This window comes from Capricornis sumatraensis, chromosome 4 (assembly GCF_032405125.1).
Source record: "Capricornis sumatraensis isolate serow.1 chromosome 4, serow.2, whole genome shotgun sequence".
Taxonomy (NCBI): domain Eukaryota; kingdom Metazoa; phylum Chordata; class Mammalia; order Artiodactyla; family Bovidae; genus Capricornis; species Capricornis sumatraensis.
This window is the reverse complement of record NC_091072.1, coordinates 10,910,215-10,929,497: the sequence shown is the minus strand read 5'-3', so window position 1 is coordinate 10,929,497 and position 19,283 is coordinate 10,910,215. Positions and strand designations below refer to the sequence as shown.

The 19,283-nt window shown below is 38.1% G+C and overlaps 2 protein-coding genes and 1 pseudogene across 2 annotated transcripts in view; all 3 read right to left on the bottom strand.

Annotated features, from left to right (window-relative positions):
- Window positions 1-2,719: 2,719 nt before the first annotated feature.
- LOC138077607 (vasculin-like protein 1 pseudogene) lies at window positions 2,720-4,144 on the bottom strand (annotated as a pseudogene).
- Window positions 4,145-7,948: 3,804 nt separating this feature from the next.
- LOC138078075 (disintegrin and metalloproteinase domain-containing protein 2) overlaps window positions 7,949-19,283 on the bottom strand; it is a 112,601-nt gene continuing 101,266 nt past the window's right edge. The window contains exons 17-20 of the mRNA XM_068970571.1: window positions 15,088-15,165; window positions 14,735-14,867; window positions 9,170-9,329; window positions 7,949-7,982 (exon numbers count right to left, since the gene is read on the bottom strand). Of these exons, the coding sequence (XP_068826672.1) occupies window positions 7,949-7,982; window positions 9,170-9,329; window positions 14,735-14,867; window positions 15,088-15,165 (405 nt within the window). The remainder of the gene's footprint in view (window positions 7,983-9,169; window positions 9,330-14,734; window positions 14,868-15,087; window positions 15,166-19,283) is intronic.
- LOC138078076 (translation machinery-associated protein 7-like) lies at window positions 11,786-11,980 on the bottom strand. The gene has a single exon (XM_068970572.1). The coding sequence runs from the start codon at window positions 11,978-11,980 to the stop codon at window positions 11,786-11,788; it is 195 nt and encodes a 64-aa protein (XP_068826673.1).

Genomic DNA, 19,283 nt, shown 5'->3' with positions numbered 1-19,283 from the left:
GTCTCGTGTGAATGTTCACTAAAGGGTGATTTCAGCAGGGAACAGTTTTTAGTAGCCCAAGTGGAGAGGATGACCCATTTTGTGGATACCAGTCAGCCTTTTTCCTAACCATGCCCCTTTTCGTCCACGGGGCTCGTGACCAAGGTGATGATGGTGGCAGGATGGGTTTAGCAATGTGGACCTCCGCTCACCAACCTCAACCTGGTGGCACCACTGCTGAGTGCCTAGCCTTCCAGCCCAGAGCAGCCCAGTAAGGCACCGTTCTCCAGAATGATCAGCCAGCTAGCTGGGGACAGGTTGATTATGTTGGGCCATTTCCATCAAGGGTTGGCAGGGTTGTTTCCTTACTGGAATAGATATTGTGGATTCAGATTTACCTTCCTTATATGCAATGCTTCTGTCAGAACTTCCATCCATTGACTGACAGAATGACTCACCCATGATCATGATATTTCTACTCAGCACTGCTTCTGATCAAGGAACTAACTTCACAGCAAAAGTATTGCAGCAATACAACCTGGGCTCATGGAATTCACTCATTCCCCGGCATACTGAATGAAGCTGCTGGCCTGATAGAATGGTGGCGTGGCCTTTTGAACACTCAATTACAATGCTGGCTAGGTGGCAGTATTTTTCAGGTCTGGGGGCAGGCTCTAAATCAGTGTCCAACATATAATGTTGTTTCTCCAAGTCAGAATTTATGGGTCCTAGAATTGAGGGTAGAAATAGAAGTGGCATCTTCACTATCATCCCAAATGATCCACTAGAAGAATTTTTGCTTTCTGTTTCCGGACTTTAAGCTGTGTTGGCCTAGAAGTCTTAGTCCCAGAGGGAAGAATGTTTTCACTTGGAAACACAACAGTGATACCTCAATTGGAATTGAAACTGCTACATGGCCACTTTTGTTCTTTGTACCTCTGAATCAATAGGAAAACAAGGGAGGTAAGGTACTGGCTGTAGTTAATGATCTTGAATACAAAGAGCAACTGGACTACTATTCAACAATGGAGGTAAAGAAGAGTCTGTATGAATTAAGGAAACCCTGTGGAACGTCTCCCAGCATTGGCATGCTCTGTAATTATGGTCAATGAAGAACTATGACCCAGAAAGGACTACTAATGGAACAGACCCTTCAGAAATGAAAGTTTGGATCACCAAAGCATCAGAGTAGCACCAGCTACAACCATGTGACCAGTTATAGAAATGCAGACTGTAATTTCATGAGTATATTCTCCTTATTTTGTTATGAATACACTTGCCTATATGTAAGCATATATATCGGAGAAGGCACTGGCAACCCACTCCAGTACTCTTGCCTGGAAAATCCCATGGGCGGAGGAGCCTGGTCGGCTGCAGTCCATGGGGTTGCTAAGAGTTGGGCATGACTGAGCGACTCCACTCTCACTTTTCACTTTCATGCATTGGAGAGGGAAATGGCAGCCCACTCCAGTGTTCTTGCTTGGAGAATCCCAGGGACAGGGGAGCCTGATAGGCTGCCATCTATGGGGTTGCACAGAGTTGGACACGACTGAAGTGACCTAGCAGCAGCAGCAGCAGCAGCAAGCATATATATTATGGAGAAGGCAATGGCACCCCACTCCAGGACTCTTGCCTGGAAAATCCCATGGATGGAGGAGCCTGGTAGGCTGCAGTCCATGGGGTCACTAAGAGTCAGACACGACTTCACTTTCACTTTCACTCTTCACTTTCATGCATTGGAGAAGGAAATGGCAACCTCCTCCAGTATTCTTGCCTAGAGAATCCCAGGGACGGGGGAGCCTGGTGGGCTGCCATCCATGGGGTCACACAGAGTCAGACACGACTGAAGCGACTTAGCAGCAGCAGCAAGCATATATTAAGCAAAAATATGTTTTCTTTCATCTCTTATTCCTTTATCATGTAAGATAAGATGTATTGACTTTTATAAGTATTTAAATATTTTTTAATTATTTTATTAATGCAAAAGATTTATTCCAAGTTAGTTATTTTATGCAGCAGTTTTCTCCCTCAACATAGTTGTGATAACCACATCTTTTAAATCTGTAAATAGCATTATCAAAAATATCTTAATCTTTGAAATTTTAATCTTTGAAATCTCACAAAATTTTATATTTTAAAATACACCCTGAATATCAAGGCTGCAAGAATAACATACTTCCTATATCCAAATATTTTACAGCTGTACCCAGAAAGAAAAAAAAAAAAAAAAAGAAGGGGAAAAAGCCTCATAGGCTTGGTTAAGGGCTTAACATCACCTGAGCGGCCAGAAATAAAATAAAATATCCAAATTATTAGCATTAATTTAATACAATTATAACTTCAATAGTCACTGTGTCATTGACAATGATTGCTTGAGCACAGGGGTGAATGCCCCAAGGGCTGGTAGTAGAAGCTGTTGCTGCAGACTGGCGTCTCCTCTCTGCACTGCCAGCTCCCGCCTGTACAAGGCCCCATAAATACTGTGTATGTGTGCGTTTTAAAAATCCTTCCCACCACACAAAGTTCTGTCTACTAAGCAGATAACAGGGAAGAACAACAACACAAGCTAAACAAGCCAATCGCTTGCTCTCTCTTTAGGATATGGTTATTTCCCTTGTGCATGAAGTATTCAACAATAACATAAGAAAAGGGAAAGGAAAAGAACAATTTCTTCTGTATAACCCCTAAGCATACACGCTGAGTTTACTGCGTCAGATTTGACTGTGAGCATTTTATACGCCTACTTCCAGGCATTGTCATCAGAAGTTTCACAGCTACTTGTCTGCGTTATCTGAGTCCTCAAACTCTGCTCTGCAAGTGCCTCTCCAAGGGGAGAATAGGCTGGAACTTTGACTCTGCAAGAAGCCATTCTTCCCAGAGGTATTTCTTCTCAGCTGCTCTGTCTTCCTGTGGAACTCTCTGAGCTCATCGTCTGTGAGGGAAAGGCAGTTCTCATTATTTTCAGAATTTTCCTGCCGTCCCATTGCATTCAGTAACCTGTGCTCTGCTTCCAAAGAGAGAGAGAGGACCTCCCCTTCCTCTTCTATAGGGAGAGCAAGGCCATTCTGATGACAGCTTTCCTCTCCATTTTCCTTTGGTTCAGGTGCGCTGTCATCCTCCAAACCTTCTGACTTGTCACAGGCTCTGCTCTCTGAGAAGTCTCCATTCCCGTCATCCTCTGAATCTCCCAGAGCTTGCTCTTCTTGTCAGTAGTTCGGCAGGTCAGCTTGGTCTGATGAGAGGAGCTGATCTCAATCAGAGGGGTGGTGCTGGCGGGGCTCTCTTTGGGAGAACTCAAAACTACACCACCAGCCAGTACTACTGGTTTGCTAAAGAGATTGGACTGCTAAAAGCAGACTCCCGGCTATAGGAAAGGGGTCCTGATTTGTGTTTCATTCTGTTAGCTTTCCACGTACTGGCCTTGGATGGAGGTGGTACAGGCTTGGGAACCAGGTTCTTATAGACACTTGGCACCATGGTTGACGATTTGCTTCCATTTGCATGGCGAGATCCTGGTGAAGTGAGTACAGCTGAGAAGGCAGCAGAAAGATCTTTTTTTGGAAACTTTTTTGATGACTAGCATTTTGGAGGTCTGCTTGGCACGAGGTGGGTTTTCCCACACTCCAGAAGGTGTCCCAATGGGTCTGCATGGCTGATTCTGTTGGCCAGCTTCTGGATTCAAAGAAGGAAAGTCTTCCTCTTTAAATTGCAATTTTCCCACTATATCTTCTTTCTCCTCTTCCCTAATATCTATAGGTGGCTTTTCCTGAAAGGTACAGCCTTTCTGGGAGTGGAAGCTGCCATTCCAGTGGTGATGGCTTTCTGTGCCACCCTCACTATGCTGGCTTATGCCATCATGATCTCATGAAGAGCCATGCCAACCAGATCAGTTCCCTGTGATTCCAGCATATGCCCACTTAGAGACACCAGAATCCATAGAATCATGGCGGAACAGGGAGGGCTGGTGCCAAGAACCTCCTGTCGTTTGATGAGGTCCATTGTTGAAAAAGCCATGAGAGGAATTATGTCTACTATGGCTTACTCCAAATCTACCATCTCCTCGGGGTAGGTGCTCTCTGTGTTTTTCAAAAGTCGCTGTAGGAGACTTAGCTGACTGTGGTGTTGAGAAATTTAGCCAAGCAGGAACAAAGTCATGCTGCACCATTTAGGTCCAGTGTCTCTTTTCAACAAGGTGAGGCATTCAACCTCATGGCCAAGATCCCAGAGTATAACCTCTGTGGTTCTGCTTCCTGAACCTCTTGAGTTGCCAGCTGGATTTCCATGAAGTTCTCTTGTTAAAAGGGTACTTAATTAGGCTGGCCAACAGAACGCCTTATGATGAAGCACAAAGACGCCAGGCTCTGTGTGGATCAATCTCTCAGTCCTCTCAATTGCTCATCTTAAACTATCTAGTTCCTGACATGTTTCCCAAAGCAGAAGGGGAAAGGGGAAGGGGGAGGGGAACATAAAAGTATTTGTTACATTTCAAAAATGGGGGGAAGGGGAAAGAGCTATATCAATGTTCACTTCATTCAACTTCATTGAGTGATGGCACTATGATGTTGCTTAAACCCGATAATACATGGACATTTGCACAGTGAATGCAAATACCGTTCATAACAAGGTCATAGCTTAGAAAGACAGATGGACTTCTGTTTGGTCAAAAAATAAAACATTGAAGAGCTATAAAAGATCTTCTGAGTAGTCAACTCTAGTTAGCAAAACATCCACGTTACAAAGCCCTTAATTTACAAATCTCATTATTCTTACACAGCTGCTAAAAATAGTCTCCAGGTATAAGTTTATATTTGTCTTATCCTTCAAAATCTAAGGACATAAGGAAACTTGTTTTTTTTTTTTAAAAAAAAAAAACAGACAGGAACTTGATATGCTTTCCCTTCCTAGAATACCAGCTTTCAAGGCAAATATCTTGGTAGAAAGCTCCCAAACGCTTCTTCTATTTCTTTGGTCTTCACTATTCATAAATTCACAGCAAAATTAAAACAAGTAGAAGGGCAGGGCTTAAGAATAGTCATGGAAAAAGTTCCAAAGTGAGGTTTTCTTCTTGTCAGTTGTCTGTATTTCACTTGTTCTGCCTGTTCCTGAAGACGAAACTGAGTTAATAGAAGGTAGGAATCTTATGTTTCAGTAGAGAAGTCATTCTGGATCCATCTTCATCATTCAGTTCAGTTCAGTCGCTCAGTCGTGTCCGACTCTTTGTGACCCCATGAACCGCAGCACACCAGGCCTCCCTGTCCAACACCAACTTGCGGAGTCCACCCAAACCCATGTCCATTGAGTCGGTGATGCCATCCAGCCATCTCATTCTCTGTCATCCCCTTCTTCTCCTATCCTCAATCCCTCCCAGCATCAGAGTCTTTTCCAATGAGTCAGCTCTTCGTATCAGGTGGCCAAAGTATTGGAGTTTCAGCTTCAACATCAGTCCTTCCAATGAACACTCAGGACTGATCTCCTTTTGGATGGACTGGTTTGATCTCTTTGCAGTCCAAGGGACTCTCAAGAGTCTTCTCCAACACCACAGTTCAAAAGCATCAGTTCTTCTGTGCTCATCTTTCTTTATAGTCCAACTCTCACATCCATACATGACTACTGGAAAAACCATAGCCTTGACTACACAGACCTTTGTTGACATCATTACTCAATCATTTGAAAGGTTGCAGGAATCTATCACTTCAGCTCCTTCCTTCTTTCATGTGCTCATGTCGTTAAGACTCCAGTCCCCCTAAATATTTTTATTTTACTTCATAGTATGTAAGTTATAAAATATCAGAAGAGTAAATATCACTCAAAGATTTTCTCTCTTTTGGAAAGAAATTAGGACATTTTGGGTTGTATGCAGGGTAGTTATATCACTTTAGGCAGTTATGACCTTTATTTGGAGATTGATTATGGCTGTAGGAGATGCATATGGGTGCCAAGTTGGCAAGGGCAATGACTTGTCATGGTTAATTTTATGTGTCAACTTGGGGATGTCCAAATGTCTGATATTTCTGAATGTGTTTGTGTGTCTTGGGAAGAGGTTAGTATTTGAATCATTAGACTGAGTGTAGCAGTCTACCCTCAGCAATTTTAGTAGGCACCATTCAATTTGTTGAGGGCTTGAGTAGAACAAAAAGATGGAAAAAGGTCAATCTGCTCTCTGCTTGAGCTGAGACATCTACATTCTCCTATCTTCAGACACCCATTGGCACTCTTGGTCCTCAGTTTTTGGACTCAGATCGAGACTTGCATAATTGGACTCCCATTTCTCAGGTATTGACTTGTATTGAATTACACTATTCATTCTTTCCCAGTTCTTCCCCTGGGAATCTTCCACTGCAGATGGCAGATCTTGGGACTTCCTGGGTTCCATAATCACGAGAGCCTATTCCTATAATAAGTTTCCTCACCCCTCCTTCCTCTCCCACCTATCTATATGACTCCTATTGCTTCTGTTTCTCTGGGAAACCCTGACTCACACATTTGTATTACTATAGCTTCTTCTTGAAGCTCTCCTCCTGAAGGCAGGAGGAGAAGGGGATGACAAAGGACAAGATGGTTGGATGGCATCACCGACTCAATGGACACAAGTTTGAGCAAGCTCTGGGAGATGATGAAGGACAGGGAAGCCTGGTGTGCTGCAGTCCACAGGGTCACAGAGAGTCAGACACAACTGAGTAACTGAACAATGAATAACAAAGCTTCTTTTTGTGTGTGCATGCTAAGTCACTTAAGTCATGTCCGACTCTGTGATCCTAAGGACTGTACCCTGCCAGGCTCCTCTGTCCATGGGATTCTCCAGACAAGAACACTGGAGTGCGTTGCCATGCCCTCCCCCAGGGGCTTTTCCCAACCTAGGGATCAAACCCGCATCTCCTATGTCTCCTGCATTGGCAGGCAGATTCTCCACCACTAGCGCCGCCACTATGATGTGTTCTTCTCTATATTTACTGATGCTTTTTTAAAGCATTAGTGTTAAAGTCTATCAAACTTTCTTTTGTGTAGAGTTTCACAGTATATATATCTTGTACTTTGAACCTTTATATATCTGAAATTGTCTTTTATTATTTATTTATTATTATTATTTTATTTTTATTATTATTATTTTTTTACTTTACAGTATTGTATAAGCAGCACATATTTGAAAATTTTTTTCCAGATCCTAAGGTTTTTGTCTTTTGATTGGTTGTGGACCTGAGCTATAACATCACTATGTACCATTGCAATTTAAAATAAAACAGTGGTCTTTAATCACAGTATTGCATGTCTTATATTGTAAAATTTCCTTGTCTCATACCTACTCATTAACAGAGTTAATGCTTACTAACAAACTTAATATGAGGTAACTTTAAAAATAAGAAATATGTAACATGCAAACTCATAAACATGTATTCCTTACAAATAAGTTATTTATGGTATTATATAATTTATATATGAAAACTATCTCTTCTTGACAGATGAAAGCCATAATGTGCAAGTTTCAAATCCCAGATAATCAGTGCATGTTTGTTTTCTTTTCCATTTTTCCTGTTCATCAAAGATAATTACTCTGGAAGAATAAATGAAGGGGAAAACATCATCTGTATGATCAATCAAGTTAAAAATGATGATTAATTCAGCAAATGGTATGAGGTACTTATTTTGAAGTAGAGTTCTATCATGTTATTCACTTGTAACCAGCATTTGAATACACAAATGCTAAAGAATTAAGCATTATTAGAAAAAAAAATAGCACTGCAAGAAATGTTTTAAATGACAAGTTTATCATGTCTATGATATAGCTTACAATATTGAAAAATATCCTTCAATTTGATTTTTCTTATATGCAGCTATATTACTATCTTCATTTAATATACACTTATACTATTTCTATCTACATAATACTTTAAATTTTCTGTTTCTGTTCCTCCCTCTCATTCTAAAATTAGTTGATACTTACTGTGATGTTATAGACTCTTTGTTTTCCAGGCTACTCTTTGGGCTCACTCTCACTTTCCAATTGCCTATATATTTAAAAATAAAAATGATCATTTAAAACTGCATTTTCTTCAAAAATAGTTCTACAACACTCTATAGTATCTAGCAGTATTGAAACAGTTTTGAATCCCTAGCTGAGATCTGGGAGCAGCCACTACTTAAGAATGTCTCACCCCTGAGAGTATTTCTCAATGATAAGCAAGGCTAATATGAGAAAAAGAACAGTAATAAAAGTTTGCCTGGAAATGAACTCAGATCATATTTATGTATATAAAACATTATTAGCTAAATAGCTTTACATTTTTTTTACCATTCACATTCTGCTCATTTTCCCACAATAAACTCTTCCAATATAAGAAAATTCCTTTAATATGTTTAAGTATTACCAGAATTATGAGACTATTTTATGTGCCACATATTATTTCAGCAGTTTTACATAAACTTTTCAAAATATTTCTATGAAATGTATTCTCTTTTAATTTATATTATCAATTTTAAATATGTTAATAAAGTTCTTTAAATGTTCTAATAAAATTCATTTCATCTTGAGTAAAATGAAAGCATATTTATAAAACTCAAAGGCAGAAATTGTTTCATAGCAATTTCCATGAAAAGAAGTAAACCAATTTTAATATTTGTTTTACTCTTGAAGAATATTTTCAGATATTTATTAGGTTATTAAATAAAAAAATTTTTTTCTGTAGAGTAGCCATGGCTATAACCTAGATTTTTCAGTTTTGCTATTATATATTTTACTTTAATATATTTTTATTTATATTTTAACCTTTTCCACCTCTGGCTGCCTCTACTGAAGTTCCCTAAAGCCTAACTGCTCTCCTAAATTTTGATGCTATCTTTTAATAAAATGCATTTGCAAAACTCTTTGAAATACATAAATATTAAAAAGTAAATAATGATATTTAATACATACTTAATAATTAAGATAAAATAGTAAAAGAAGATAATCATTAACCAGAAATCATTGCTACTTAAATTTACTCTTAACAGAGTCCAAGTTGTTTTAAGATTAAAAAACATTACTATTGTTCATTATATTGATCATTAATATATTGCATATTAAGTTTACATGGAAAGATAAATATATAATCTGAATTACTGCTGGTTGTATCACCATAATGTTATATATTGATAAGTTACTATGTAGGCCAACTAACTGTAAAAGTAACGGATCTTAAATATGAAATTAATATACTCATCGCTTGTATAATCCTCAGTTCTCCATTTTTTCCTTTGGAAATACACTTTTACCAGTGTGGCAATTAGTACACAGAGAATAATGAAAAAAGGAATGAATAAGAAAAATGGCCATCTTGTAGGTTTAGAACGGTAAACATTCTCAATGTAGCGACTATCTAGGAGAGAAAACACCAGTGATTTGAAAGTAACTACCAGGAATATAGCAAAACCATTTCTGCATTTTATTATAACTATTGGAATAAGAATTTAAAGCATTTAATAATTTTACAATTAACATTTTTATATGAAACGGATAAGTTGACATCATAAGTGCACAAAGTTAGACTCCTCTATAATAACACTTACATAACAGTCCTCTATTCCTTGCTTATTTATTAAGAACCTCCTATTCCATGTGGTTCTCTTTACAGATCAGTCTCATAATATAGATGAAAAGAATTATAGTGATTCAATTAAGAATTGAATTTTCCCTCAGTGCTCTATTTTTGGAAGAAATATTGCAAATTCTTTTATTGCATTGATATGTATTTTCATGCTTTATCTAAGAAACTGCTTATCTCAAGGTCATGTAGACATTTCCCATGTTTCTTTCAAGAACAGTGTTAGCTTCTACCTTTAGATTTATCATCAATCCCCTATGAATTGTGGAGTAAGTTATAATTCTGAGATTCATTTGGTCTTATGTAGACATTCGGTTGTTAACATACAATGTTTTGAACTGACTTTCCTTCCCTTTTGAACTATTTTTGTCCTTTAGTATATAGTAACTGTATACTAAATCTATACTAAGTTCAGTTCAGCTGCTTAGTCATGTCTGACTCTTTGCAACCCCATGGACTGCAGCATGCCAGGCTTCCCTGTCCATCACCAACTCCCAGAGCCCACTCAAACTCATGTCCATCAAGTTGGTGATGCCATCCAACCATCTCATCCTCTGTCATCCCCTTCTCCTCCTGCCTTCAATCTTTCCCAGCATCAGGGTCTTTTCCAATGAGTCAGTTCTTTGCATCAGGTGGACAAAGTATTGGAGCTTCAGCTTCAGCATCAGTCCTTCCAATGAAGATTCAGGACTGATTTTCTTTAGGATTGACTGGTTTGATCTCCTTGCTGTCCAAGGGACTCTCAAGAGTCTTCTCCAACACCACAGTTCAAAGGCATCAATTCTAAGGCGATCAGCTTTCTTTATAGTCCAACTCTCACATCCATACATGACTACTAGAAACTCTAGTAAAGGCTGTTTTTTTTAAAAATATAAATTTATATATTTTAATTGGAGGCTAATTACTTTACAATATTGTATCGGTTTTGCCACACATCGACATGAATCCACCATGGGTGTACTCATGTCCCCCATCCTGAAACCCACTCCCATCTCCCTCCCTATACCGTTCCTCTGGGTCATCCCAGTGCACCAGCCCCGAGCATCCTGTATCATTCATCGAACCTGGACTGGTGATCCATTTCACATATGATAATATACATGTTTCAATGTCATTCTCCCAAATTGTCCTACCCTTGCCCTCTGCCACAGAGTCCAAAAGACTGTTCTATACATCTCTGTCTCTTTTGCTGTCTAGCTTACAGGGTTATCATTACCATCATTATAAGTTCCATATATATGCATTAGAATACTGTATTGGTGTTTTTCTTTCTGGCTTACTTCAGAAACTCTAGTAAAGGCTCTTAAACTCCCCACATCCTTGCTTCTACCCCCCAAAATAGTCTCTCACTGGATATAGGATAATATATAAAACTATATTATCCTAAGTTTGATATAAGGCAAGTAGACTACATCATCCTTCTTTGTTCTTTTCCAGACCTCTTTGGTTATTTTAGCACTTTTGTGTGTATTTTAGAATCAAATTGTTGATATCTAAAATATTGCATGCTTTTATTATTGGGTATTTTGATCTATAGATTTAATTTGGTGAGAATTGACATGTTGGCAATAATAAACTTTTCCACAGATGAACATGGGATATTAATCCATTTATTTGTGTGTTTAGTATCTATCTGCATTTTTGTTTGTTTCAGTGTAAAAGTATTGCACATCTTTTGTTGACCTTATTCCTAATATTTTATATTTTGATAGTATTATAGATGGGACTGATTTCAAGTTGATTTTCATTTTACTACAGCTAGTATATAGCAATACTAGTGACTTTAAAACATTTTCTTTGACCTTTCAAAGGATTTTTATTACTTCTAAAAGTGTTCTTGTAGAATCCTTAGGATTTTTGATATAACTAATCATATTGTCTGCAGTCTAATCTCATTCTTTCTAATCTTTATGCTCCTGATATTTTGTTCTTTACTTATTGCACTGGCTAGGACTTAGAGTACAATACTGACATGGTGAGAGCACACTTCATTGCCTTGCTCTCAGTTTTTTGGAAAAAAATAGTTATAAAATATAAGATATATTAGCTAAATCTTTTTGTTGATGCTTTTTTTTTTTATTTTTAGAAAAGTTTATTCTTAAATGTACAATAGGTTCCAAGACAACATTTCATTCTAGCTATAGGTGGCAACAGATATTATGGCAGGGAATCCAGGTGTTTAAACAGGAATGGAACTAAGGGTCATCATTGCCTCAGGCACAAGGAACAGCTTACTTTTTGCCAGATTTCTTAATTCCCCCGGTGGCCAGGGGGCCTTTCCCCGCGGCCTTTGTTTTTAGCTCCTCGAGTTTCTTCTGCTCCTCCTTCTGCTTCTGTTTCAATGCCTTATCTTCTTCGTCCATCTCCTTGGCTTGCTTCTTGGGCTGCTTCAGGGGTTTCTTCTTGCCACCTTCGAGGCCCGACATGGCGCCTGCCGCCCTTTCCCCAGACCCTGCCACCCTGTTGATGCTTTTTTATATTGATTTTGTATTAAGTTTACTTCTGTTGACAGTTTGTTGCCTTTTAAAAATTCATAAATAGTTGTTGAATTTTGTCAAATGACTTTCATGCACCAAATGAGAAAATGATATGCTTTAAAATATTTATTAATTTTATGAATTGTACTGATTGACTTTCAAATGAGTGTTTGCATTTATGTTAATTAAATATATTGTTCTGTAATTTTTTCTTTGTTAACTTTCTTTTCTGGATTTGTCATTAGGGATATGTTTTCCTCAACCAATGAGGTGATAGGTGTCACTTTCACCACCGTTTTTTAAAATGATATTTCTTCCTGGCAAAACCATGCCAGAATTAACCTGTGAAAACTGTATATCTTGCTGCTGTTAATTTTGTTGGTTTTTAAAATCACAAATACACAGAACATGAAATTTTGGCTTTTGATTTCTTGGTTATACTCTTTATATTATACTATGATTTAGAATTCCTTTTCCACATGAAATAGCCCTTATAATACTTTTCACAGCTGAGTAGCTTTATCAGTATACTTGTTACCCATACTCAATTAGGATTTGAAGAACATATGTATTTTGATCATTTTCAGCCTGAGTTGATGTAATTCCTTAAAAAATGTGTGGATTTCTTATGTATCAAATAAAAAATACACTCCATTAAATGAGACCACATCCACAAATCTTTCTGACATATGTCTGTCTATACTAGACCCTTGTGAGGCTGCCATAAAATAATCTATTGTAGCCTTACTGTTTGTGAGTTTCATAAGGCAGTCCAATACAACACTTAAAAGGGCTTTTTGTATAGATGAAGGTGTCTAAGAAGCATCACTTTAAGGTTTTTCTGAGGTCTTAACAGAGGGGTTTAACATATGCTTGAAAATCTTTATCTGAGATCTAATTTTATTACCAAATATCTTAAGTTTAGTTGTTAGCCACGTCTTACTTTTAAAAATGTTTTTCTGGAAGATTTCAGGAATAAAAATGTCCTATTTTCATGCCAAAAATTCTAACTCTTTTATGAATATAAATATACATTTTACTTGAAAATTTAACTTTTCCTTCATTATTAATTACTGTCTCCTTGCATTTTATCATAGGTAACTTCAGTTGCCCAACCTGGAAATCATTACAATCTACCTAGAAATTTTATTGACAAGAACCATGAATTCTATTTTTCACATTACCACAGGCAGCAAAAGTGCCTCACAATTCACCATTTCATAATAAATGCTCTCATTTCTCCAAATTCTAATAATGTGTTTTAAGCTGTCCTTGAATTGCTCATCAACAGTCCTCTTGAGACAATGTCAATGTATACTGATAGTCTTCAAAGGTTTCCTGTTCTGCCTTCCACAAACCATCCAATTCCAAAGCTAATGGCACATGACTCTTGTTATACAAATATAAATACACCATCTAGAGAGCACTTGTGCAAGAAAGTACCCCCAAATTTAGGAACTTAAACAATCATTTCATTTGAATTTTGTGTGGCATGAGTTTGTGCAGGGTTTAGTTGCATGGTTGTATTTTTGTGTCTCAAAGTCAAATTTCAAATACAGCCAATCATCTTCAACAGAATGAGTATTCCAATAACGAGAGTTCCAAGAATTAGTATTCTGGAAAGCCCAATCAGAAGGCCAACTTGGATGCTAAGAAAGAATACTCTCCTCTTCTCATGGGGGAAAAGGCATGTGTGTGTATGGATAGAAGCAGTTAATTACAGTGAATCTGAAGATAAGCTAATTGTTCCCACTAAAATAGAAATAGCTTGATACTACATGTTATAATTTTTTAACAGTCTCTAATAAATGGTCTTAAATACTATACTTCAAAAGTTGGAATAAATGTGGAAATGTTAAGAACTAAGTCTGGCTCAAAATCTGGAGAAACTGGCTTTGCTTTTCTGTAAATATAAATTTTTGTATAAAAGTCCTAAGCAACACTGGATATACTGGTGTGCTCTAAAATCCACCTCTACTTTCAACAAAAGACTGTAGGAAATTACATTTCCTATGCTCCTGAACCTCCTGTCCTCTGGTTAGATTTAGCTGATGGGATTCATGGATTCACTGGATAAAATTTGGAGAGCAGGCAGACTGAAATTCTCATGGTATTGATCCCTTTCCATCTCCAGCATCTGCAGTTGTGTCTCTGCATCCTCCATACCGTCAGCTCTTGCTGAAGGGTACGTCTACCTGTCTTCTGGATCCTGGTATCCCTAACCATAGTCATATGTCATGAAAGATGGCTTAGATTCCGGTTCTAGTCATACCATCTCCATTTATTGTCCTTTCAGCCCTACGAAGTGGTAATGGATTCCTGCATTGCTAATCTCTGCCTTGCCTCACTGTTCTCTGATTAGCTTTCATATCTGCTCTTATGTGTTACCCTACCTCATGTTTTGTGCTTAATTCCTTCTGTATGAAAGACTAAAGTGATTTCTGTTTTCTTGCCTGGGTCCCTACTGGCATATCATATTTATAACATATATTTTGTATAACACGTTAGCCTCTGGAAGTAAAAGAGCCATCTGTGGTTTATTATTTGATGTCCAAGCATAATCTAAATATAAATTAGTAGACAAAATATTTACCTTGTCAAATTTAACACATTAAAATATTGTCTGAATTATAATTTCAATTTGTTATCAATACTTACCGAGTGCACTAAGAGTATCAGGTCCATCAGTTAAAGAACGCATACCAGGTACACCAGGTACCGAGGGTGGAAAGTTGCCACTGTCAATGCTCCCACCTTCCCATCCTGGAACTGAATGTTGGCAATTTGGAGGTAAATATGAAGGGTTACAGTGACAGTTCTTTTTATTATTACACACCTGAAACAGGAGAAATATCACCTTATAAAGTTAGTAAAGCTACAATTATTTGTGTTCATTAAAATTTTGAAAAAATACACAGGTCAGATAAGGCTGATTTTCTTACCTGGTTTATGAATGTGTGTGTGTGTGTATGTATATGTGTGTTTATCTATGTGTTTGCTTTCCGAAGATCACCCTCAATGATATATACTCTGTGTCTCATAGTACTGATACTTACACCTTGATTGTTGCATTTTTCTGGATTACAGTCATAATTCAAGTATGAAGAATCTACACATTGCTTATTGCGGCAAACCTAAAAAAGGAATGTGCCAAAGTAAGTTAATTGAACCACCATTTGTACTTGGCATCTAACTAAAACGATTCCGTATTGTACAGACATAAGAGGTATTTATTTCATAATAAATATTAACATACTACTACTAAGTGGTTAATTCATAATGCTACTGAGTTTCTAGCACTAGATGAGACTGACTATCTGAAAGTAAAACAAGAAATAAAAGCATCTTCTATGCTTATACTAGGATAGGAAGTACAGACATGAAATAACAGCAAAGGTAATATGTCATAAAATACTATAATATAGTAGTCTTATGAAATAATAAAAAACCAAGAATATATGAAGACAGCAAAACATTTTTATTGAGCCTTGATGTTGAACAGGACTCAATCAAGCATAGAAATGAAAGGCAAAGTACTTGTAGAAAAAGAATAAATCTTCAAAATGATTACATCATATCTACTATGTAACTTTAAAAAAATATTAAGGGCAGGGCAACTGTTACACAAGGAACATCCATTCAAACATTAACTAAATATTTGAGTCTTGCAATGCCCTTTACCCTGACAACACAGCAGTGAATAGCAATAACAAAAAACCCTTATATTGCTCATATTGCTGTAAAAGGTAAAGAAACACACACACACACAATCTACATGTGATGTGACAGAAGTTATTATGGGGGATATGTTTGTGTCTTGTAATCTTGATCAGAAAGTTGGTCTACAACTTGTAAACAATCAGTCATATTTAGAGATTTAATTGGAAGATGGAAGGATGATAAAAAGGAAGTTTTGAAAAAGAGAATGCAAAAGTGAGAGAAAATATAGAGAGACAAACTAGAGCAACATTGCAGTAGTCTAGAAAAATGACAACCTAGAGTGAAACTGAGTGCATAGTGCTGTTGACCAGAAACAGTGGTTGTATTTGAGATAGAGTTAATTCACCAAGTTTAGTGATAAATTGTATATAAAGAATGAAAAGAGAGATAGGCAATGACACCGGGGTTTCTGGCATGTCTAACTTTCTTGGTTGTGGTACAACTGATGAGATAAGAAAGCTAACATAAAGCCCCAAATTATAGAAATATTATTTTTTGAGACTTCATTTTACTTGTACTGTCAAATAATACTGTGTACTTGAGATAAAATGAAAATCATTTTTGCACAGAAAATGTGAGATAATGTGATTTCACAAAAGCAACCCAAACCTGAAGCCAGCGATTCCCGCTGTGGTCATCAGTGGCAAAGGATGTAGGATTTAAGGGATTATATGCACCGTACACCAGTGACAGAATTAAAAGCAGATTTTTACCAAATCCTGAAAAATTAATCTGGAGTGTGACATCAGCAAAATGGTGCACTGGGCACCCCAAGTGTTGTTCTCCCTTAGAGATGTTAGAGGAAGAAGATGAAGAAGGAGGAGGAGGAGGAAGAGGGGGAGGGGAAGAGGGGGAGGGGAAGAGGGGGAGGGGAAGAGGGGGAGGGGAAGGGGGGAGGGAAGAGGGGGAGGGGAAGAGGGGAGGGAAGAGGGGGAGGGGAAGAGGGGGAGGGGAAGAGGGGGAGGGGAAGAGGGGGAGGGGAAGAGGGGGAGGGGAAGGGGGGAGGGAAGAGGGGGAGGGGAAGGGGGAGGGGAAGAGGGGGAGGGGAAGAGGGGGAGGGGAAGAGGGGGAGGGGAAGAGGGGGAGGGGAAGAGGGGGAGGGGAAGAGGGGGAGGGGAAGAGGGGGAGGGGAAGGGGGGAGGGAAGAGGGGGAGGGGAAGGGGGGAGGGAAGAGGGGGAGGGGAAGGGGGAGGGGAAGAGGGGGAGGGGAAGAGGGGGAGGGGAAGAGGGGGAGGGGAAGAGGGGGAGGGGAAGAGGGGGAGGGGAAGAGGGGGAGGGGAAGAGGGGGAGGGGAAGAGGGGGAGGGGAAGAAGAACTGGCTAAAGCAACCCACAGGAGCTCTGGAAGTAGTCAGAGGACCACAACAGCTAAGCAAACGACCAAATAGCCACACCAAAACATTAGAAAACTTTGTAGCATTTTGTTCACGCTGTCCCACTACCCCTGGTGTATGGCACAGTCCAGGTGTGGAGAAGGCAGCAGCAGAGTTTCCAGAGGATATCTTATTTTTCATATTCTCATCTGTCTGGGAACTGCTTAAAGACTGGTTTCTGTTCCACTTGACTCAAATCTCAGCTAGACAGTGCTCAGGAAAACTAAGGCTTGCAGACATGGGGGGGCAGAGAGTGAATGGAGACATACTGTCGACAGCATAAGGCTCCAAGGCAACCATGGTGAGACTGTTTGGAAAAATAAAGCATCTAAAATGTCCATGTATACGGGCAATGAGGAAAGCCACAAAGACACGCATATTCACAGGAAAGATGCATATTCACAAAACCCTCAGAGAAAACAAGTTTTCTCCTCAGCCTACTCTCAAGGCTCAGAGCACCCAAGAAGTTACAAAAGGACTACCTGAGCACAGAGCCAGACTGTCAACTTGGGGAGAAGTGGCTGCGTTTTCTGAAGTCCAATTTTTAACAACGACAACAAAAAAAATCACATCCTATCAAAAGAGGAGAAAAACTACGAAAGACTATACAGTGGAGATAAGACAGTCTTACCCGCAAGTGGTACTGGGAAAACTAGATAGCAACACAAAAAGCAATATGATTGAAACATTCCCTCATAGTATTTATAAAAATAAACGCAAAATGGCTTAAAGGCCGAAATGTAAGGCCAGTAACCATAAAACTATTAGAAGAGAACATAGGCAGGATACTCTGACATAAATTGTAGCAATGTTTTCTTGGATAAATCTCCTAAGACAAAAGAAAAAAAATAAAAAAAATAAATGAGACCTAATTAAACTTAAAAGCTTTTGCACAGCAAAGGAAATTATCAACAAAGCAAAAGACACCTATGGAATGAGAGAAAATACTTGCTAATGATGTGACCAACAGGATGTTAATATCCAAAACACTGTTGCTGTTTAGTAGCTAGGTCATGTCTGGTTCTTTTGTGATCCCATGGACTGTAGCTTGCCATGCTCCTCTGTCCATGGGATTTTTCAGCCAAGAATACTGGAGTGGGTTGCCATCTCCTCTCCAAGGGATCTTCATAGCCCAGGAATCAAACCCACGTCTCCTGCATTGGCAGAGTTTTTACCACTGAACCACCAGGGAAGCCCATCCAAAATATATAAATAGCTTTTTCAACGCAATATCAAAACAAAAATAAAAACAAAACCAGAAGGCCAAATACACGTTTCCACATAAAATATAAAGTTGGCCCACAAGCCTATGAAAAGATGTTTGAATGAGTTTCATCAAAATCTCTACAAATAACAAATGTTGGGGGAAGATGTGGAGAAAAAGAAACCCTGTATACTTTTGCTGGCAATATAAATTGGTATGGCTACTATGGGAAACACTATGGAATTTCCTTAAAAAAGTAAAACTAGAACTACCATACAACCCAGCTATCTTACTCCTGGGTATACAACTGGAAAAGAGAAAGACATTAATTCCAAAAAATACAATATTGTAAAATTAAAAAAAATAAAAAAAAATCTGAAAAAAAAAATATTCCTCAACGTTCACAGCAGCACTATTCATAATATCCAAGACTCAGAAGCAATTTAAGTGCCTATCAACAGACTACTGGATTATAAATGCGATTTTAAAAATATAAAATCTATATAAATATATTTATAAATAATTGAATATTTATAAATAATATGTAATATTTAGAAATATGAATGTGGAATATTACTCAGGCATAAAAATAAGGAAATACTGTCATTCTCAGTCATGTGGATGAGCTTAGTGAAATGAGTCAGATGGAGGAAGTAAAATACTATATGATATCACTTATATGCGGAAACTTAAAAAGGATACAAATGAATGTATATGAAAAATTGAAACAGAACTCTCCAAAGGAGACATCCAAGTGGGAAGGGATAAATTAGGAGTATAAATTGTATAGTATAGTACAAATTGTATAGTATACAAATACTGACAAATGGTATAGTATATAAGGTGTTATTTATAATGTAGATGGGTGACAAAGATATACTGCATAGCACAGGGACTTATTATTTTGTAATAACCTATAGCGGAATATAATCTGCAAAATACTGAATCACTATGAT